At 54.5% G+C, this 23,135-nt stretch overlaps 1 protein-coding gene across 1 annotated transcript in view; it reads right to left on the reverse strand.

Annotated features, from left to right (window-relative positions):
• Positions 1-20,577: 20,577 nt before the first annotated feature.
• Positions 20,578-23,135, reverse strand: part of STK33 (serine/threonine kinase 33) — a 116,183-nt gene continuing 113,625 nt past the window's right edge. Inside the window, exon 13 of the mRNA XM_084893486.1 lies at positions 20,578-21,378. Within this exon, the coding sequence (XP_084749612.1) occupies positions 21,166-21,378 (213 nt within the window). The 3' untranslated portion in view covers positions 20,578-21,165. The remainder of the gene's footprint in view (positions 21,379-23,135) is intronic.

Consider the following 23,135-nt stretch of genomic DNA (forward strand, 5'->3'; position numbering starts at 1 on the left):
GGCGCTCTGTAGGTGGCAGCTGTGTGGCTGTCACCACCACCACCAGCACCAATGGGCACGCAAAAGGGATACAGTGACTCTGCTGGAGGGAGACTGCAGACCTCAAAAATGCAGTTTGAGACAAAAGCTTCCCCTTGAGCAGCGGGGAGTAGAGGCTGACAGGAAAGACTGCCGATGGGGGGAGGGCACTGCTCGCCACGTGAGGAAGTGTGTCCTCTCCGTCTGGATTCAGACCGAACTATGCTACGCCGGCTGGGGCTGGGGGCCGTGTGCACCTGTTGGATGGAATCTGTCAGCTACCGGGACAGTCAGGCATGACGCTCCGCCCAGCGGGAGCTGTGACAGAACAATCCATCCAGACACTCCACAGTGTGCACTGTGGACCATGGGCCTGGCGCTCTTTAGGGGGAGGTGGAAGGGAGGGAGGGTGGAGGAGCGGCCGTCCCCCCCACCCCTGCCCCGGCTGCTCTGATATGAATGACTGATGTGGGACCCTGCGCCAGGCAGGAGGGCCCACGCATCCTTTCCTGCCGGTGGTGGCGAGGTTTTCCTCTGCAGGGGGATGGGACTGCAGACTGAGTGGCTGCGGGAGACCTGTGGTGGGGAGAGGGGCCTCGGAGCTGGGGAGGAGTAGAAAGCACCCAGAAGCCAGAGCCACCTAGAAGGGGCGGAGGCCTGGGAGACAGGCCTAGAGATTGCCTCTGGGAGGAAATCCTGTTGGCAAATGCTCTGCACCTTCCCCCTGTGGGACCTATTTCCTGTTGGTCAGAGCCTGGTGCCCAGGGACCCCAAGCCCCCATCTCCGCTGACACGGGGAATAGGGAAATCCGCTATCAGACAGATGTCTGGACTGGGACCGACCGTTGATGGCGACCCGCAGTCCTTGGTGGAGCTGGGAGCTCCCAGCCACAACCCACTCCGGCAGCCGAAAACTGGGGAGACAGCAGCCATGTCTCCCGGGGAGAGGAAGCTGTCCCCGAAGGGGGCGGGGAGCCCACACAGCTGAGTGGCATTGGACAAAATGAAGGCCAGGAATGGCGGAGGCCTGGGGCTGGGGTGTCTGGGCCACCCGCCGCTCGCTCACCCCGCCCTTCCCCTGAGCAGGGCTGTCATCAGACTCATTGGCTCCCAAGTTCTGAAATGAACTCTGCTCCACATAATTACCGCTCTTCAAGTTTCCCGTCCTCTGTTTAAAGAATTCGTCCTCTCGCCCTCAATGCCCCATCAGCTCCCTAATTAGCGGCGCCCGCGCGATTACACATTCTCCGCAGCTCGCCGGGCCGGCCCCTAATGAGTGTTTGCGGACAGCTGGGAGCCGGGCCGCCCGGAGCCCGCAGCCAGGAGTCAGGGCCCGGGAGTGCGAGCTGTCAGCGCCGTGATGGGGCTGGAGCTGGTCGCAGCCCCGCGGGCCTCTGGGAGGAAAGGCCTTGAAATATAAATGAAGATGAATATTCATATTTGGTTCAATAAGTGCCAACTATTAATATACATGTCTGTCGGGAAGAGGAGGCGGCGCGGGGCCCGTTCTGCCCGGCGTAATTGGGCTCCTAATTCACAATTAGCCTTGAGCTCCGGGCCTCTGCACAGCCAGAACCTGGGCTCCAGACCGCGGGAGGAGAGGGGCTGGGCCCCCGGGGAAGGCCCTGCACACCCCAGGGTGCTTCTGCCCGGAGACCCCTCCCCACTGGGGGAAGGCTGGGAGGGAAGGGCAGAAATGAGATCTCCTACAGGAATCACACAGGAATTACAGGAACCGCCTCCTTCAGAGGGACCCGAGTCACACACGCACGGGTCCTATGTGGGGTCAGCAGCTCAGGAGGCCCACACCCTGTCTGCACCCAGAGCTTCCCACCAGGACATGTCTGCCGGTACATGGCAGCCAGGAAACGGTCGGGACTGGGCCCCGGGTAGCTGCTGTTCCCTCTGAAGCCTGGCTTCCCAGGGCCCAGCCTGTGTGGCCGGAGGGACGCCAGTCCCCATCCCACGCAGGCCCCGGTGTCACTCAGCCTCTCTTCCTTCACTCTTGCCTCTCTGGAATCTGCCCAGATGTCTTCCACGATGGCACAGCTGCCACCAGGCCTTCAGACCCTCAAAGGCGTGATCTGCCTGCACGTGGCCACAGAGCATGGCCCTCGCCAGCTGTGTGCCCCTCATCTCAGAGGCAGCAGGGAAGGAGACATCATGGCTGAGGACGGGGAGGAGTCACAGCCCAGGAGGGCATGTCGGAGCCTTGGGAATGAGCCCACACCCACCCGGGCAGCTGTGAGGACCCCCTTCCAGACAACAGCCCAGGGCTGCCTCCAGTGCATCGGTGGGCGGGCCACCAGGATGCCCCTGGCTCAGCCCCAGATCCGCTCCAGCCAGCGGCAGGGGCCAAGGTCTGCCTCTGGGCTAATGGCCTGCCTATGACCTTCAGCCAAGGCCCAAACCTGTCAGGGTTCAAACAGCCCCAATGAGGACACAAAATGGGCACTCAACATGCCCCCTGCCAGTGTCATGGAGATGCTATGAAAGAACGCCCGGACGGTGAGAGGAGAAACTCTAAGCCCGTCCGTCTGTCCGGGCACACTTCCGTCTGAGCAGTGGGCTGGAGCAGGTGGAGCAGTGAGAGGGGGTGACAAGGCCCCGGGCTGGGCCCCCTAGAAGGCCTAGAGTGTTCTGGGCCTAGAGCACTGCATCCTCTCAACAGAGGATGAGGCAGACGCTATTCTCTCCGTTTTACGGATGGGAAGGCTGAGGCAGAGAGGTTAGGTAGAGAGTACAGGGAGGAAGGCTGAGCACAAACAAAGCTGCTCACCAGTCTGAGAGCCGAAGGCCTGCAAAATCAAAGCACCGCTTGGGACCTGCGGGAAAGCGGGTGGCCCCTCTGTCACAGGTGAGAGGGGCTTACAGGGGTTTTTCACTTCCCGTCCCTTCTTAGGAACACTTTTGTCCGAAAGCTGTTAGGTGAGGCCAAGTGAGGTCAGTGTCTGCGCCAGAGGCCGAGGGCGGCCCAGGTGGCCAGAGCGCCGTGCGCTGTGGGGGCCGGAGCAGGCGCGCAGTCGGCCCACGTGGAGGGCGGTGGGTAGCCGGGGGTCGGAGCACAGGCAGGTGCGGAGGCAGCTCCTGGGAGGTGGAGCAGCAGGAGGAGCTGAGCACATCCAGGGGACTGATCAGATACATAAACACACCAGGCAAAGGGGACCCATGTTTCATGCTCGAGGGGGGCAGCTACCAATAAGACAAAAGAGAAAAGTAGAATGGACCCTGGGTCAGCATCGGAGGTACCAATGGGAACGCACAGTTTTCCATAGAGATATAGATGGGAGTGAGAGATAAATAATCGATAGATAAGAGTGGGATAGAGAGGATGATGGGTAGAGGACAGGTGGCAAAATATAGACGTAAATGTATCTATGGATCCATCTATAGTCATAGGTTCCTTGGCTCAGTTAGCTGAGAGGGCCTGAGAGCAGCAACTCTCTGATAGCAAAGAGTCCGCCTTGCACCCAGATCTTGAATCCAATGATGGTCCATTAACATGAACCGGGGCTTCGTGGGGGAAATGGCTGATTCCAGAGCTGGAGCAGGGAACGTACAAGACACACCTAGCACATCTTCCCGTGCTGAAAGACAGGTGTGAGCTCAGGTGATGATGGGGAATGTGTATCAGAATGAAACAGAGGCTGGCCTGCGGGGGTGCCCACCGGCCAAATCTGGGGCAATTTGAACGTCACAATAAATAAGGAAAGTAGCAGTTTGCAACCCATCGAATACAATGGGAAGCCACAAATCCACACCGACATTCATGCATACTACATTGAACATCTGATGAGGAAAGGGATATGTACGTAACCTCAAAATACCTACCAAGGAGAGGAGAGGAGAGTCATTTCACAGCGGAGGAGCCTGGCTGACACCATCTTCTTATCAAACAATCCAAGTGAACCCAGTCACGGAACAAATCAAAATGTGCGCCACCCGAAGGGGGGCGATGGGACGAACCCTCCAGCGCTCTGGCACGTTTCTGCCAGGAAACGCACAGCCTGGGCCAAGCCTTGAGAAACATCAGACACACCCGAACCGAGGGACATTGGACCAGGTATCCAATGCCTCCAGGGCGGCAAGGTGAGGAACTGTGCTTCAGGGAAGGAGACAGAGAGAAAGGACGCCTGAGTGAGACCCGTGATCCAAACACCTGGATCCGTTCGCGCTAAAGACCGTGATCGGGACAATCCAATCGGTGGGACCGCACGGGGCCTGAAGATTGCCTGGCAGTCTGACATCGGTGCTGGTTTGCAGATTTGGGGGCCGTATGGGGTTATGTGGGAGGTATCCTTCTCTGTAGGAAACACACACTAACGCGCGGGGAGATGGGGCATCATGCAGGCAACTTACTTTCCAACAGCTCAGGGAAGAGGACAGTTATGTGAGCCATACTGGCCCCTCATCCAGTCACTGCCTCCAGCTGACGGGAGAGACACGGAAGAAAGATCTGGGAGCCGGGATTTCTCCGCAGAGACCTCGAGGTGCAGCTCATCGCCTCGCCCCTCCCCAGCGGCGGGAAAGGGCTGCCGGGCCATCAGAGCGGTTCTTGCAATGCAGCCTGTGCCCCTGAGCTTGGGGACAGGCGCCTGACATCTTCCTGGAAAGTTTGAAGGCCAGAGGCCAGCTGGCACTGCCCGTGCTGCAGAGAGGAGAACCCACCGCCCTGGGGTAGTCTTCCATGGAGGAATTTGGGTGGGCAAAGGTGAGGGTACCCCTAGGAGCTAGATCAAGGGGGGAGGGTGCCAGCTTTCTTGGAAGAACCCTTCCCAAGGAGACTGCCTGGCAGGGCTCTGTGATTTCGGGGGGGGGGGGGGGGGCGGAGGAGGTTACTCCAACAGGAAGGGCACACAAGCCCAGAATGGTTTTAAGGACACTGAGCAGACCTCTGAATGTCCTAGGCCAGTGGTCGGCAAACTCATTCGTCAGCAGAGCCAGATATCAACATAACAACTATTGAAATTTCTTTTAAGAGCCAAATTTTTTTAAACTTAAACTTCTTCTAATGCCACTTCTTCAAAATAGACTCGCCCAGGCTGTGGCATTTTGTAGAAGAGCCACATTCAAGGGGCCAAAGAGCCGCATGTGGCTCGAGAGCCTCGGTTTGCCGACCACGGGCCTAGCCTGTTCCTGCTGCTGCTGAGATGAAGGTGTTATAATAGTCAACTACTAGGGCATCACCGACCACCCGAGCTCTTAGGTTCACAGCCTCTCTCCTCTCTCCCAGGCCCGCAGGGGTGGGGACAGGGGGGTAGGCCAGCGGCCCGGGCCCAGCAGAAAGGGGATCACTCCCTGGCTGTGTGCTTCTCACCCCATCAGAGGCCACCAGAGGCTGACTCAGTGCCCCGTCCCAGGTCCCTCAGGCGTCCCTCTGCTCAGACAAAGCACAGGGTGTGTTCGGCTTCTCCCGCTGTGCAACACATCACCGCAAACCTCGCAACTTAGCACAACACCCACCGACTAGCCACCGGCTGTGAGCCCGGCTTGGTGCAGCGGCTCTCGCTCCGCCTGAGACCAAGGTGTTAGCCGGCTGCAGACTCACCTGGAACGCAGGCTCCTCTTCCGAGCCCCCTGCTGTGCGGTGTGGGATGGCTTTGTGCCTGTGGTGCTTGGCCTCCGTCAGCAGTGCCTGGGCAGGGCCCAGGAGGAGGGGAGGGCCCCAGGCCTGTCCCCCAGAGGTCCATCACTGTCCTCTTCCCAGATGGCCCTGGGCCTGGACGTGGTGTCTGAGCCCCAGCAAGACCCCATGGACCCTCCTCACCCCTTTCCTTAGACTCCCTGTCCCATCTCATGGTGGGTAGCTGCCCAGCCTTCACTTCACCCCATAGCAGCTCCCAGCCCAAGACCAAGCCTTTCCCCACCCTCAGATCTCCCAAGACAATCCCCCCTTCAATCTGACCCCTGGGCTATCGACCCCACTCTCCAGCCTTTGCTTCCTGCACTGCCCTCTACCCCGTTATCCCTGCCTCCCACACACCAGCTCCTGACAACCTCCAGGCCCTCCCCCTTTCCCTCCTCCTCTTCACCGTCCTCCCCTTTCCCCCTGAGATCTCTGATTCCTTCATCCGCATCTTCCCAACCTTCCAGCCCTAGCTTGTCTGCTTCCTCCTTCAGGAAGCCCTCAGACTGCCCCTTGGGCCCTGTCTTATCGCTACTCCAAGGCTGAGTGGAACTCTGTCTGGAGGGTCAGGATGGGGGTGTGTGTGTCGGGGGGGGGGGCTAGCTCCCTGGGAGTGTTCCATGGCAGAGAGTAAGCACCCCAAAGTACCACTGTCGCCCCACGTGACTGTTGGGTACCCTGCCCTACATGAAGGGGGTCCTGCAGGGACCGTAGTCCCCAAGCCCACACTACCTCACCTCACAACCTCCACACACCACCTCTCCCAGGCCAGCTCAGGCACTGTTCTCTCTCACACACTCGGAGACTCCAACCAGAATGGTCCGGAGTCTGGCCTGCGTCTGTTTCCCCAGCGGTGACCTCTCTTTGGAACACGTCTGTGCCTCCTGGGGCCCAGGAGCTGGGCTCGGTGTGAACAGGGAGGGCCAGCCAGCTCCCCGGGCTCCCGCTCCGGCCAGCCCCCGGCCGGCCGGCAGGGGCTGGGGGAGCAGGCGCGGCTGAGCGGCTTTGAGAACAAGGTCACATCGCGGCAACCGAAACCCAGCCGCGCTCCCTCCATCAAGTTTTTAACTAGAAAAATAGTGTGCCCATTTCTCTGTAATACACCTCTGGGCTTTTTTATTAGGACTTCATTTCCCCTTGTAATATTGGAACGTCTCTATAATTGTGGAAGTGTAATAGAATCTAATAGAATTTCATTTGGCGCCGCGATGCCCGTGCCATGGCCGCTCGTTGGGAGTGAAATAATGATGTCTAATGCCCACACACGGCTCCCGTGACCTTATTCCATCTTGGGGCTGATCGGGAAATATATCGATTCAATTATACACTGATGACAAATGAACTCAAAGAAAGAGGAAAAAAAGGTCAGCATATATTTGAAAATGTAAATCTTAGCCACGTCTTTGGGGTTCGCCAAAAAAAAAGCCATTTCGAAATGCCATTTGTGGCTAATAGCGTGGCGTTCTGGGCTCAATCAGGGAGACGCGAGGGGTGGCTGGGAAGGCATTAAAGGGGCTTCACTTCTTTAGAGCCGGGATCAGGCTGAAGGCGCCCCTGAGCGGCTCCGGCCAGCACCACCCCTCCCCGCCTGCCCCTTCCCCAGCGGCTGGCGCTCCTTCCTGCTCCCGCTGGCCCTCTGGGGACAGAATGAGGGGTCAGGGGTCACAGGGTCAAACCACTGGCCACATCTGGACCCAGGGAGGGCGGGGAGGGCTGTGGGCACACGTGGGCTCCAGGAGGAGGTGATGTCTGCAGGACAAGCTCCAGGTGATGAGCAAGGGGGGCAGAAGGTGAAAGAGTGAGAGAGGAAGGGGAGCTCTGGAGGGCTGCGTCACAGAAGTCAGACAAGGAGAGAGTCTGGAGACGGAGAGAAAAACCAGGCATGTCCAATACAGCCAAATCCTAGGAGATGGAGCCGCAGAAAGCTCCAAGGCACTCACAGGATTTCTCCAGTAAAAATCATTTACTTAGGAGTCCCTGAAACACGGCAAAGTGCACCAGGACTCAGTGTACAGCGTGGTGGATTTGTTTAAATGTATGGACATCCAGAGCCAAAGCAAGATACAGATTTGGGTCAGCTTCCAGCATTGTGTCTTGCTGCTTCCACTGTTGTGAACTATCCCGGAAGTTCCTTCAGTGGGAAGTTTGTTGTGAGCCTCCCTTTCTCTGGGACACCTCCACACAACGGCCTTCCTCATTATGTCAGCGAGCAGGCGCCTCTGTCTGAGTATCTAACACTCGGCCCTGTCGGAACTCTCCCAGCCAGCCCCGGCGTCAGCAGCCCCATTTCTGTTGGATTCAAACTCCCATTCCATCCTTCTTGATTGGCATTTCTTTGTTGCATGTTCATCTTTGTTGGTTCATTTCTTCTTTTGAATATCGATTGTGTAGAGTAGGGGTGTCGAACTCAATCAGAGAAGGGGCCAAAATCTAAAATCCAGCCTAAATCGCGGGCTGAATGGTTTACTGAACAGTCATAAACTGACAATGTCATAAACTGACAGCGGAGTGCAGTGATGACAGCGCGGTGCGGGCCACATTGCAAGGCCTGGCGGGCTGGATTTGGCCCGCGGGCCTTGTGTTTGACACATGTGGTGTAGAGCGTCAAGTGGCTTCGTACCTTGAAGACATGGAGGCAGCACTACCCCGTTCACTGACTGTGTGTGAAGCGGACAGCAGAAGGGCCAAACACAGACTTAGAAAGAAGGGGCGAGATGGCTCACAGCTCATGACGGGCATCTGCTGTTTGCCTGGTGATGCACGGACTGAAAAGCCAGCAGGGACATTTGTATTTTATACAATACAATCCCAGTGAATGTACCTTGATAACTAAAATTTGAACCATGTTGTTGGGACACGCGTATTATTTAACTGAACCGAGCATGCCTGTCAGAACTATGTACAAGGAAGACCGCTTGGATAAGTAGCTTGCTCCTTTTCGTTGCTGTGTGCTGCTCCCTCGTATGGGAAGGTCACAATTCACTTATCCCTCTCCCGCTGATGGACATGTGGGTTGTTCCCAGAGCCTCTGTTATGAATAAGCTGCTGTGAACACCCTGTACCCGGCTTTGTCAACATCCGCACTCATTCGAGCTGGTTGAGGATGGCCCTGCCCTGGCTCACTAATTATTCATGTGGCCCAGGCAAGTCCCCACCTGCACAGGCTGGAGGCATCGGAGCCACATCTGTGGAGAGAAAGGTTCCGCGGGGTCATGACTGGACTGAGATGGGGGGAAGGGCCTGCAGGAATCATCTTGCTGGGGCCTCGCCCTCCTCCGCCCATCTCACAGATAGGAAGATAGACTCCAGACCCAGAGGCACCTGTCTGAGGTCACAGAGTCGAGCCTCTGGGGCCTCTCAGCTGCCCTCAAGGGGGCAACCCCTCTCGCTGTGGGGAACTTGCCTGATTCTAGGTCTGCTGAGGTTCATTCTCTCTCCCTCCCTCTCTCTCTCTCTCTCTCTCTCTCTCTCTCTCTCTCTCTCTCTCTCTCTCTCTCCATTGTCAAATACCTCCACCCCCATCCACATGGGGCTGAGGTCAAAGCAGGCGTGTGGGGCCAGGAGGTTCTGGCTGGAACCTTCCCTCCTCCTGATACTCCAGGAGCTCTCAGTGAGAGTTCAGGCCGGCCTGGCTGCCCATTTAATTCTCATAATTAGCTGACAGCTCATTAGCAGCTCATTAGAAGCCCTGGAAATGCGGTGACAGTAACAAATTCAGTGCAACCAGCCCATCTGGGGGTGACCCCAGGGGCCTGGCCAGCTGGGCTTCTGGGGGGCTGCTGGGTGAGCTCAGCCTCCGTGCCCATGACTGAGTCCTCATTCGGAACCCTATCTCTGGGTTCCACTAAAACGTCCCCTCCCCCCACCTCCTGCCACTGCCGCCTTCCAGCCCCCCTTCCAGCAGCAGGACCCTCAGCCACCCCCCTGCAGGGTCCTCTCCCATGAGGTCAAGATGGGAGGTAGCCGGGCTCCAAGATAGGAGGGGGGGACCCCAAAGCCTGGAAGGGACCCAGAGAGCCCACACTCTGCCGAACGCTGGGGGACCCCAGCCTGCAAGGTCCCGGCCACCTGCCCACCTGCGCGTCCTGGAGCACATGTGCCCAGTCCTCTGCCCGTCTTTCCAAGTCTGTCTCCATTTAGTCAGCATTCACTAGGCCCCTGGACTAAGACGGAAGTGGCTACAAAGTCAGGTTCGATCCAGTCCACACGTCAAGGGCTCATGACATGGTGGGGAAGGAGCTGAGTCAACAGGCCTCATGCGATAGGGAGGGACGGGAGGAAAGCCTGAGGAGGCGCCAGAAGAGGGGATCCCAGGACCCCAGGGGCGGGGCCGCTCGGGGAGGCTTCCTGGAGGCGGCAGCATCTGGAAGGAAGAGCAGGAGTTTGCCAGTCTGTCTGCTCCTCCAACCCCCGCCTCTGTGCCTTCTCCTTCTCACTGAAGCCCAAGCCCTCTCCTCCCTACAGCTGGGCCCCTTCGCCTCAGGGTCTCAGGCCCCCCAGAGACTCCAGGACAGAGGACAGAGACTTGGAACAGAGCCAGCCCACAGGAACCAGCTAGAACCTGGAGGGGGCCAGGACAGAGATTCCCCCACAGAAGGGGTGGAGGCTGGGGAACAGGAAATGGGTAGGTGTAGGAAGGGAGAGGAAGGCAGATGTGAGGGGCTGGAGTCCCGTGTCCTAGGCCAGGTGACCTTGGGCAAGTCATTAGTCTCCCCTGGATTTCAGTCCCTCACCCCCCCCTCCCCCTGTGCTCTGTGGGGACTGTGGCCACCGAAGGCCAGGGCTCTCCCAGGGACGCCGCCCCCAGTCCTGAGCTCCCAGCTCCACCTCCTCCGGCTGGCCATGCGTCTGCCACGGGGATCGATGGGAAGTCGTTAGCGTCTCCACATGTTAATGACACCAATTAATTCCCCATCTGTGGGTCCCGGCAGCCTTCAGCACTGAAGGTTAAAGGGAGAGCACCAGCTCAGGGTGGCTTTTCCCCGGGATAACCGCACGGGCCTGTGTGCGGGGCTTGTGCACAAGCCTGTGTGCTCATTCCCCTTGCCTTGTCTTCCTTATACAGAGCATGTTCATCCTTCACTGGTATATGCACATGTGTGCACGTGTGCACTCTGTGTGTGCCGTGTGTATACAGGTGTTTGTACAAGTTATAAATCTTGTATATACTAATATGTGCCAAGTACTATATGTGTGTCCTATCTATGTATGAAGCACATACATTTGGTCACCCCCAGATGGGCTGGTTACATATAATTATGCTTCTATGTTATGTTTGTACACAATATAGGGCTTACATCTGTGTGCACTGTGTGTGCGCAAACATTATGTATGTGAGTCCTGTATCTGTGAATGTAAGAAGATAAAGTGTGTGTGCCTCCTTTAGCCATGTGGGTATGTGGGTATATGTTCAGTCTCTCCGGCTGTTATCCTGGTGTGTGGACAACACGCCCATGTGGGAGGGTGCTTCCCTGCACACTTGTGTGCTGACTGTGAGGAGCCTGGCCAGCAGAGCCCGCCCGGGGCAGGGAGCAGGGGCTCCTCTCTCCTTTGGACGCTCAGGTTCTTCCCTTGAGCCCAGGCTCCAAGAATGGATATTCTTGCACTGTTCCATGGCCCGATGTGGTCCGACCTTCATGTGGGTTTTGAAGGATGAGTAGGAGTTCACCAAGCAAACAGTAGTGCAGAAGGGAAGGTGGCTCCAGGCGAAATGTTCTAAGTGTGTTACACACATTCATATAATCTTCACAGCAATCCTGTGAAGTGAGCACTGTTATTCCCGTTTTTCAGATAAAAACATTAGTTAGGAGATGTTTAGTTAAATACACATAGCTTGAAAATGGTACAATCAGGATCCAAACAGACATTTGCACATGCACAATCATATAACTGCACATGCATGTAAGATAATAGTCACACACTCATCATCATACAGGCACATCTGGTACACACACACACACACACACACACACTCATACCCATGCCGTCTCCAGGTGTCCCCAGCTGTCCAGTGTGACCGGCCCAGAGCTCTGGGTCAGCCCTGGCCTCATTGGGGCGGAAGCTGAGGGACAAGGGAGTGGTGAGAATGTGATGAAGAGGAACCAGAGGGAGGTGCCTGGGGGCGGGCTCCACCTTGCACCTGTACCCCTGCAGCCCAAGAACCGAGGGCAAGATCCTCCCAAGCACCAGGCCGACGAGCAGGCCCGCTTTGCAGAGCTGGGTGCAGCCTCCTCGTCCCCGTCAGCCCTGGGGAAGAATGCCGCCGCCCTGTGGTGAACAAGCCTGTGGAAAGGACTCTCTGGGGGACGAGAGGCTCCCAGCCCTCACCCAAGCGTCCTGGGTCCCAGTCCCACAAGGGTCAGCCGCCACCTGGGTTCAGAAAGAACAAACCTGAAATGCGGCTGCCGGCCCCCGTGCCCAAGGCCTCTCACCCAAGGAGGCTCCCTGAGGGCCGGGCTGCTTCTGGCTGCTCTGCGCCGTCAAGGTCAGGCTCTGCCCTGGCTGCTTCCCCTCCCCGCGCCCGCCCCCTCCCTCCTGCCCTGGGTGGGCAGCCTGCCCGGCCTGGCCTGTTGGTGCCAGAAGCCTGCTCACTGCCCCTCCCTGGGTCTGCTGCTCTTCTTAATTAACAGAAAGCCACTGTGAATGCTAAAGAGGAAATTAGCACCTGTCAGTCATCTCTGGCGTTCATAGGTTTCCCAGTCCCTCTTTGATTAACCCCTTCAGCTCCACAGCCCTACCTCCCGTGGGTGGGAGCTGGGCTGGAGCCCAGGGGACCTGGTCTTGATTCCCGGCTTCACGGTTGCTTCCTATTCATCGCTGGGTCAGACTGACCACGGCCCCAGGGAGGGCACCGCCACCCGCGATGCCAGGCAGTCAGACCAGGACATGAGGCCAGGAAGCCAGATCAGGACATGAAGGGCACATGCTCTTTCACCCCCCGTTCCGCGTCGGGAATTTGTGGGAAGGAGCTAACCGCACGAACGAACACGTGGAGCGCAGAGGATCCGTCCCACGGCTCTCTGCCCCAGCACAGCGTCACACACAGCCTGTGTCCGTCTGCACGGGTGGGGGCTTGTGAAGGGGAAAGCAGTACAACTCAACAGCCACCAAATAGCAGCGTAAAAATCTCCTTATTGACAGGGAAAACTGCCCTTTATACACTGTTTTTGGCAAAACTGTAGGTTACTAAAGTGCATTTATAATACGACATTATCAAGAAAGAAGGCTCAAGAGATAGATGTTTGGAAGTCACCAGAGTGTTAATGGCTATTATCTCTGGGTGGTGAAAGCTCGGGAGATTTTTTTTTAACTTCCATTTTTGCCCTCCTCTGTGGAGTTTTAGGTTTTACTTTACAGATAAGTAACCAGAAAACCCAGCCGGGCGAGTCTGATGGGATGGCACAGAAGAGCTTCGGAGACGCCAGCTCAGGGAGCCCGGGGCAGCAGGCCCGGCTGTGGGGTCTTCTGACCTAAGGGGCCCCCAAAGGAGCCCCCAAAGGAGGGGAGCTGAGCAAGTCCTTCCTGGCTAAAGGGCTTCTTAATTTGTGTGGGAAGCAAGACCACTTGGAGACAGAGGGTGGGGACAGGGAAGGAGCTGCCGCCTCGAAATCCAATTCCACGGCCGGGGGGGAGTCCAGAGCCCTCACGGACGATCCCACGTTCCTCGGTGTGACTCCTGGCGCTTCTCCTGCCTCTGCGCTCCCACCAGCTCTCAGGGGTGCCGGGTCCCCCAGAGCCCACCCAAAGGCCACTCAAAGCCCAGAGCCCCCGCCCTGAGCCCCTCCTCTGCCCCTGGCACTCAGGCGCTCCGTCAGCTGGGAGGAGGGGAGATAGGGAGAGTTAGATCGAATTAGTCAGAGCCAGTTGTCAAAATTAAATAGCACAGACCATGTGACTCCAACAACAGGAAGTTGTTTCCTCACAGTTCTGGAGGCTGGGAAGTCCAAGATCAAGGTCTGGTAGTCCAAGATCAAGGGTTGGTTTCCGGTGAGAACTCTCTTCTTAGCTTGCCGACAACAACCTTCACATAGTGTCCTCACACATGGGGGGAGAGAGATCTGTTGTGTCTTCTTTGAAGGGCACTAATCCCATCAGATCTGGGCCCCACCCTTATGGCCTCATCTCACTTAATTACCTTCCCCAAGGCCCTCTCTCCAAATGTAGTCGCATTAGGGATTGGGGACTCAACACATGAATTTGAGGAGGGACACAATTCAGTCCATTATGGGGATGATGACAGAGAGAGGTCACATTGCAGATGGAGGGTTTTGACCCTTCCTGAGTCTATCTCCAGATGGACACTCCTCCCCCACCCTCTCGCCGGGATTCAGGCTTGTCACCATCTCACCTTCTAGCCCGAGGGCCCATTAAGGGATGTGTGTTTCCCTTCCCGGCAGGAATTTTAACAAAACGCTTTCCCCATCGGGCAGCATAAACTGAACCCATTTCTGTGTCCCGGGTCTGCGGAGGGTTCTGGCCCGGGGCCCTCCTGAGAAGGCTGGTGGCACAGGGCGGCTGAGCTCCCACCCGAGTGCACACCTGCAGGGTCTCAGGAACGGTGGCCTGAGTGCTTGTGGTTTCAATTAGCTGCTATTTTTGCCTTTTAACCGCAGACCCCTATTAATTTAGCTTTATCATTACTGATTCAGCCGCCTGCCCATTAACCCTACACTGTGCAGTGACACATATTTGCAACAACAAGGTAACCAGGATATAACCTGTCATGAAGGTGGGCGTTCCTGTTGGTTCAAGTGTGAAACATTTGCATCCCAAGGCTACTTCGGAGGGATCCGAGGTGTACATTACTCACCCAACACACACGCAGACACACACACCCCATTGCTGACAGGAGACCCTCATTGCTGATGAACTAGAATGTGTGTTACTTAAATAACTAGCAAAGCACCATCCAGGTAAGAATAATGGACCCACTGGATGATTTTCAGGTTTACAGAGAAGAGTTTCATAGTGTGTTTAAGCCTCTATTCTTTAATATAAATATGCAGTCCAGACATGCTGCCAGCATCGAGTTGTCTGCAACTTATTTTTAAATTCTTCTTTTCCCTGGAAGGTGGAAGCGGATCAATGAGCCTTGGAGGGAAACTCAGCTTGGAGAACGCAGCCTACTCTCTGGGCACTTGGGCCACGGACATTTCCAGACTCCCTCGCTTCTTCCCCTCCTTCTTTCCCAAGCCAGCCACCCGCGGAATGTTCCAGCAAGGCCGCAGGGATGTGAGGGGGTCGGCCTTCAGAAACAGCCTGAGCTCCCCGACCCAGGATGTGTCAGTACAAGCAGCCCATCACCACTCCCCGAGCGTTAGCGCAGCGCGGGGAGGTCAAGGAGAGCCGGCGAGGGAGGCGGTGCCTCCACATAGTTCAGCTGTGCAGACCCGCCACCTGATGGAGAGGGATGGGGAGTGATTCTTCGCCCCCACCTGCCCTGTGCCGGGAATTACGGCCCTTTGCTCCCGGTAAGCATCCATCCACCGCGTCTGCACGCACAGGGCTGCCCGGGCCTGAGGAGGCCGTGGAGCCTCTGCTCTTTGGTAAAAACGTCTCGAAAGACTTCTGAAGGCCGCTCCGGACAGCGACCGGTGAAGGCACTTGGAGTTTCTTTTTGTCACGCCAAGCCCTTCAGAATGCAGCTCTCCCTCGTACGGTGTGGTTGGGTCTTGCTCAAATTTGACGACACATCAAGTAATCCTACTCCGTTCTGAAACCTCAAGCCCTCCACTTGCCAGAATGACCACGCGAGGGTTTTGCTGGGAGACAGCGGTGTCCAGGAGCCCCTTGGCCTCTGGAACTCTAAGGTCAGACTTGAGAGCCGCCTCAGGCCTCAACTACGGAAGCCTTGAGAGGTGTGCAGAGCGAGGGACACACACGAGCCGGCTAGCTGGCTGGGGGCAGATTTTGGTCCTGCTTCTTAGCTGTGTGACCTGGGACAAGTTTCTCTAACCTCTCTGTGCCTCAATTCACTCCTCTGAGGACAGAATAGCACCAGCTTCACAGGGTGTTGTAAGGATGCCTGTCAGAAAGGATGCCTGTAACGTGCTTAGCATGGTGTCCGGCACGTAGGAAGCACTCCGTCTATGCTGCTGCAATGATTATATCATGACCCTGAGAGGGGCGTCAGTTAAAAGACCGAGATCCCTCCGACTAACACAAAGTCCAACCTACACGGGGACTTCACTGTCCAGTGAACTCAGTGTAAACGGTGCCTGGACCTGACAGTGCTGCTGCCGCCTCCACACGAGGCACCTGCCACCTGCCTTCCCCAGGGTCGGCTGGCTCCCGGGGCCTTGCCGTGGCCCCTGCGATGGAGGCAACGTTCTGTGATGAGAAAAGTCTGTTCAGAAGAACAGCTTGGTGCCAGGCCGTCTGCAGAGCCCGACTGGATGAGAGTGTCAGAGATTGTGTCTCAGACCCCCAAAGGCAGAAAGGTTTCTGTAACCCCTGGATCAATGCCAACAGCAGGTATGACCTGGAGATGCTGCAGAATCCAGGTGGGAGAGGTCTGTAGCGGGGGTGGGGGGACCCGCATGGCAGGAACCACAGAGTGTTCCGGAGGAGGTCCTCTGGGGTCTCCACCCGGCCTTCACTGGGGCCACCGAAGACGCCGGGATGGCACCAGGCAGCCGAGAGGGCAGTCTCCGAGATGGCCGGGGGTGACACGGCAATGGCTGTTAACCTCCTCGGAGTCCCACGGCCACGCGCGCCTGCGGCTGCTTGAAGCTTGGCCAGTGGGGCAGCGGCGGGAAACCCCACCCCTCCCGCTGAGAGCTGCTCCAGATAAGTCAGGGCCGCGTGGAGGCCTGGCAGCGAGGCAGCGGAGTTGAGTTAATTATACCAGCAATTGAGGAAGGAGGCAGCTGCAAAAATGCAAGGCAGACCCTGAATGTGGCCTTCCTTTGAAGAACAAAGGCAGAGAAAATTGGCTCGCCAATGAGAATTAAGTGATAACAATGCGCCGAATAGAAATCAAAACCAATTCTAAGGCGGCTCACTCAGAGAAATAGAGGATCCTGAAGAGTAAAACTGAACTATGGAGAGACCTTTGAAGAGGGGAAATTTCACTTTAAACGCTTTGTGAGCGGGTTTTAGCGCGTGTAGAGATGAAAGGAACTTACAGCCTGGTAGACACCCCTGCTTCCTGGTGCAACGTCCCCCCGGACGCTTCTGCCACACCCCCAGTTCTGGCCCGGAGCCGGCAGGGCTGCCCCCAGCCCGGCCCCTGGGCCCTCTGGACTGTGACGGGCTGCTTTCTTTAGGCTCCCAAGGCCGTGGTTGGGATTTAAGACCTAAACACAAGCTCCTGGGGCTACAATTTCAGACCCTGTCGGGCAGTGTTAGACTCACCTTGCTCCACAGAGGCACCAACTCCAAGATCTTTTCCCCAAACAACCCCTCCCTCAGCCCCTAGTGACCACGTGGCGCATCAGCTTATTTCAGGAAGAACTCATTGAGGCTCTTTGCTGGCCTTTGGATGGGATTGGCAACCACTGACCAATGTGGCCCAGGTCAAGAGCAACGCTGAATTGATGAGCAAAGGGTCTGGATCACACTGGGTTCCAGGAGGAGACAGATGGTACCCTCAAATGGGCTGGTTGAAAGTTTAACGAAGAGGCTATTTATAAAGGTACTGAGAGGTTAGGGAAACCACAGGGACAGACACAGCACCCCAAGGTTATAACCCCTGGTGTTGGTCTAAAGGGGCAGGGGACACAACCGGGAGACGGAAGGAAAATGCACTGGGTTCCCCGCAGCCGGGCACAAAGGTGCTGGGAGAACCAACAACTGGACCCGACTCTCCGCCCTCGGGTCCCCCGGGGTGTCTCCCACGGACCGAATCCCAGCAAACCCAGCGGCGGAGGGAGCCTGTTGCTGGAGGCCTGAGACCAGCCTCTCTGGGCGGCGGGGACAGAGCGGGCAGAGGGCTCTGCAGAGGCAGATGGACAACATCCAGCCCAAGGTCGCTTCCCAGAGGCTGCAGCTCCTTGGTCTGCGTGAGCACTCGACTTCCCCGGCCCGGCCCAGAGCCAGGCCCGCAGCTGGGAATGCCTGTTTGAACAAAGCCTTTATCCTCCATTCCAACAGCTGGGCTGGGATTTAAATAGCTTCGTTTTCAAGACTTGCTGCTTTTGATTCGTCTAACCTGGAACTTACATTTTGGGGGTGAAATCAAGTTATTTAATCATTTAAACAAAGCATTTCAGTGACAAGCACAACATGTTTGATTTTTTTTTTTTTCTCCTCCTTTCCTCCTCCCAAAACCACGTAACACTCTTCTACATGGAAGGGCTCTTCCATGGCCAACTCTTAAAACCGCAGCCTTTCTCAGCACCCGCTTCCCTGAGCCTCTGCTTTCCGGCCCGTCTTCCTCCGGGTGTGTTCCTTGTGCAGGCCACGGAGGGGCCAGTCCCACCGCCAGGAACTGTGCTCCCCTCCTCCGGCTCCTGCTTCCGGGCTCGGCAGAACCATGTGTCGGCATCCAATCAGTGTTCTCGTTAATTGCACACACACTGTTTTCTTTTCACCCCACCCCGTTTTCCTTTCTTTGATTTAAGCCCTTGTCTGATATCATCTTCTGTTCTCAGCTGAACGTCTCCCTTTATCATAGGCCTCCTGCCTTGACTTGTCTGTTATTTTTAAGTCAGAATGTTGATCAGCATTTGCATTCCTTGGAAATAACATCCATACCGTGCTGTGCTGTCCTAGAGAGTGTCCCTCTGGGTCATGGCAAAGCCCAGGCCTCCATGCTGAGGGCACAGATGTCAGCGTGAGTGCCATCAATACCTTGGAGTTGCCATGAGGTCAATGAAAACCAATCCGAATCAAAAGACCTATTTTTTCACAGCCAGGAAAGCAGACGAAGAAAACAAGGCAATACAGCCCAGACATGGAAGAGGTACAACAGCTGGAAAAAAAAAAGAGCTCAGACACGGCCTGGCCCAGGTGTATTCCACACAAGTAAATAAATAAAAATAATCTGAGCATTCCCTTTAGAAAAAGCGAGCTGAGTTTCTATCAAAAGGAGTCTACATAAATAAAAAGATGGCCTAGACAGGGGAGAGCTAAACCAATGCCTCTTTCTGGTAGAAAGACGGCTGGCCTGGCCGGGCCTGGTGCTGGGGTGGGAAAGGGTACAGACACACTAATTGGGTATAAAATGACTTCATCTTTCACCTCGTGCTCAGTTTGGACCTCTGCTCAGCTTACTGAGTGGAATCACTCATTTAAGACCAAAGAGAAATGTGGATAGAACTTTGTTTTTCTTTTTTTGTTGTTGTTTTTAAAATATATTTTATTGATTTTTTACAGAGAGGAAGAGAGAGGGATAGAGTTAGAAACATCGATGAGAGAGAATCATCCATCAGCTGCCTCTTGCACACCCCCTACTGGGGATGTGCCCACAACCAAGGTACATGCCTTTGACCGGAATCGAACCTGGGACCTTTAAGCCCACAGGCTGACGCTCTACCACTGAGCCAAATTGGTTTCGGCGTGGATAGAACTTTGGATAGCACTCAATTTAACAACAGGATGCTCCATGATACAAAAGACTGTGTCATGCTATAGAAGTTATAAGAGCATTTTGCAAACAGGGGATGTTCTATTTGCAGGCCCTGTGGAGAGACAGAATCCAAGCCAGTGTCTTGGTTGCCTTTTCAGCAACCCCCCTGCCGACAGGAGCACTGGAAGGGAAGGGAAACCACCCACAGAGGCCGCTTCTTGGCAGGAAGCAGCTATGCTCCTCAAAGACTGGCTCCCCAAACCTGGAGAGAAGGCTACGGGCTCCTGATAGGACTCCAAGCAACAATCAGACAATCAGTAAGGGAGAAAGACCTCGAAGCAGCTATGACAACTTCATTCTTAAGTCTAGACCCGTGGTCGGCAAACTGCAGCTCGCAAGCCACGTGCAGCTCTTTGGTCCCTTAAGTGTGGCTCTTCCACAAAATGCCACGGCCTGGGCTAGTCTATTTTAAAGAAGTGGGTTAGAAGAAGTTTAAGTTTAAAAAATTTGGCTCTCAAAAGAAATTTCAATCATTGTACTGTTGATATTTGGCTCTGTTGACTAATGAGTTTGCCTACCACTGGCTAGACCATTCCGACTAGGTAAGTGCAAGCTGCGGATGTCCCCAGGGGAAGCACATCAAGGCACTAGGCAAACAGTGGCAGCACTACTCAGCCAACAGAGGTCAGGGTTATCTTTGGCTCCTTCAGAAGCACAACAGCATCTTCCAAATTAATGGCAAGAAGCACGTCTACTACCTTCAGCCACTGAGTGGATTTATATGCAACTAGTACATGCTCAGCTGGCCAGATATGGGTCATTCTGGAGGTCTAAATGGCAATCCTACTGGGAAGGAGGGAATGGAAGGAAACTAGGTTACTGCTTTATAAAGATAAAAACCAATGCAAATTGTTTCTTTAGAATTTATTTGGAAGGCCAAGCGAGGCATCTACTCACTCAGTTTGACCTGAAATGGCAAAATTATTTGCCCAGGTAAAAAAAAAACGCATAATACTAAGAATAATGATGTATTTCCCCTTGTACCCAGCCTCATGGCTTTCCCCAAAGATGTGTACTGCCCCTTGCAGCAGCGAACCAAGCTCATAATTTGCATAAGGGTTTAGAGAACCTTATGATATTCACTTCTTTTTTTAAAAAAAAAATATTTTATTGGTTTTTTACAGAGAGGAAGAGAGAGGGACAGAGAGTCAGAAACATCGATGAGAGAGAAACATCGATCAGCTGCCTCCTGCACACCCCCCACTAGGGATGTGCCCGCAACCAAGGTATATGCCCTTGACCGGAATCGAACTCGGGACCCTTCAGTCCGCAGGCCGATGCTCTATCCACTGAGCCAAATCGGTTTTGGCAACATTCACTTCTTAACATAAAAATTAATGTACATGGGTAGTATCTTTTTTTTTTTATTGATTCAATCAATACATTGGGAATTTATCAGCAAGTTAATGGCAAGCAGTTACAAAATCTCCTATTTTTCTACATTTAAATTGTCTTATACAATCGATAGCGACCTACGATCACAAGGACACACATGAATGGCCGGAGCACTTCTGCTGTGATGCCTATGCTAAGTTTATTAGTAATTTCCTAACAAATCTCCTAGTGCAAAGTGCACAGAAGCATTAGGGACCTCCTTGACCATGTTTGGTTCTCATTTTCCCTGTAGATCACTGTGCTGAAATCTAAGAATGAGAAGTGAAACTGAGCAAGTACGCCCGCAGCCTTGCTCTGAGGGCATCTGCTCCTCTAAACAAACCTGGAAAACACCGTGCGTGGATCTCAGCCTCAGCCCCGCCATCAAGCCTGCTGCTGGCTCTCCTTCTCCACCGCCTGCTCAGGGGTAACTGGCGTGGATTTCGAACTGGTGCACGCACACTGCAGGGCTCAAGGCTAAACGATCACATAGAGCTGCCCTTTCCGCCTCCTCTCCCTCGTTTTAGCACCAGAAAGAGCAGCTCTGACTTTGTACTGTTCAGCGTCGGAGGGAACCTTAGGGTTTCTTTTTGGTTCTAGGCAGGGCCATGGTCTTAGAAGTGTATTTGGTTGTTGTTCCTGGGCTTGAAGGCACAGAGGATTTGTCTGATTCTCCCTTGATTCCAGCTTTAAGGGGTCTGTAAGGTGTGAAATTTGAACTGCTCATGTCCAAGTTGTCCACATTTCCCTTCTTACTGGTCCCAGGAACTTTCTTTTTACGAGCAGTGGGCTAGAAATAAAAGGCCTGGATTAATTTTCAGACACAAAGTAACATTCATCAATTCAAAGAAGCAAGGAACTACAGAACTGTCCAGTATTCAAGCTGAATACTGACCAGACATGAAATATAGACTAAACACATTGTGAAATTGCCAGAGAAAGCTCCGTTAGCACCTACAAGAAAGTGGAATTGTTCAGTGTTTGGTGTAGAGCAAACTCAAGGTACAATTTCCCATCCTCTGCCACATGAAATTAAAGCAAGTATCTGGGAACCTTTGCACAGGGAAGTCCGCTTGGAAGGCTGTACTGGGTCATCTTCAGATTTCCAGACAAGCTGCGGCGTTGGTGCCAGACAAGCCCACCGCGACGGCTCTTTCCGACCTGGGTACAGTGCTGCCGCCCAGGGCCCGCTCCTCACGTTCTCTCCATCCTCGGCACTGATTCCAGGCACTGGCCTCCAACCCCAGCCACACCACTGGGGCGGGTGTGTAGACCTCTTGGAGCCTTGATGCCTCATTTGCACACTTACTCTATGGGTTTATTATGAGAACGAAAGAGGTGGTGGCTGGGAAAGTACATCGTAGCTTCAAAGCATAAAACAGGTAGAACCCATTTTAACAGGCCATTGAACCTTCTCAGGTCACCTCACCCCACCGTAGAGGAAACAGCCTCTAGTCCTGTCAGGAGGGAAGCAGAGTCCATTTTTACCTTAGACCCGTTTTTAACGTGGTCACTTCGAATTAAACGGAGCAGAGCACGGAGTTTTAAAGGAGCGGAGCCTGTCTCAGGGGACCCACACAGCAGGATGGGGACGAGACATGGGCTGCGATACAGCAGGCTCTCGTATGCACAGGCTGATGGGGGGGCACAGAGGGCTGCGCGCGTAAGTTTAGTTCTCTGGTTAACTGAAAGTTAGTGGACACACGAGTTAATAATCAGGCTAGCAATTTTCAAAGCACAGATCACACGTCACACAAAACAAATAAACCTGGTGTTTGATCACTCAGGCTCCTGTGATCCAAGTGGCCATGTCCTACACACAGTGGGAGCACTTGTCAAGGAGTAAGTGGCCTCCCAGGGCCACAGCACAGCTACGGGTCATGTAACAATCATTGGTACCTGTATTTTAGAAACAGAAAATTTACCTGGTGTTTACTTATTTCAGAGAGCCCTCAAATATGTGCTTCAGAGCACTGCTCATGTGTGACTATGCAACAGTGCATGCTAACTCCTGTTCATGGGGAAATTAATTTGTATAAATTTGGAAATGTAAACAGGTCCTTCTTTTCATAAATGTTTTTCCCCCAGAAAATTCCTGGGCTGCTTCTCTGTGAAGTGTTTCGAGAAACAGAAAATACTTCATTAGCGTTCAGTCCCTATAGGTTGTATCCATCCTGTCACCGAAAGCTCCTCTGCTCGGCAATAGGCTGAGAGGACAGCACGCAGGTGTCTTAGTGTCTGGTTGAAGGTAAGTAGCTTTGTCTAGTACAGTCCTGGTCCGAAGACATGAAACCTATCATGGAAGTTTCAATTCATAAAAATTTAATTCACTTGACATACAAATCCTATTAAAAGGTGAATCTAAGTGTAACCCTCTCTCTTTTGACATTCCCACTTCTTGAGTGACCATCCAAGTCATTGAGGAAATGTTTTCAGCCTGTCCACCACAACCAACAGAGAACAGGAAGAGAGGCTCAGTCCGGTTCTTTTGAATGCATTCAGAGTCCTATTCTCTACGCTTCCATTTGTTAATTAATGTACTTGAGT

This window comes from Pipistrellus hanaki (genome assembly GCF_964339955.1).
Source record: "Pipistrellus hanaki genome assembly, chromosome: 9".
Taxonomy (NCBI): domain Eukaryota; kingdom Metazoa; phylum Chordata; class Mammalia; order Chiroptera; family Vespertilionidae; genus Pipistrellus; species Pipistrellus hanaki.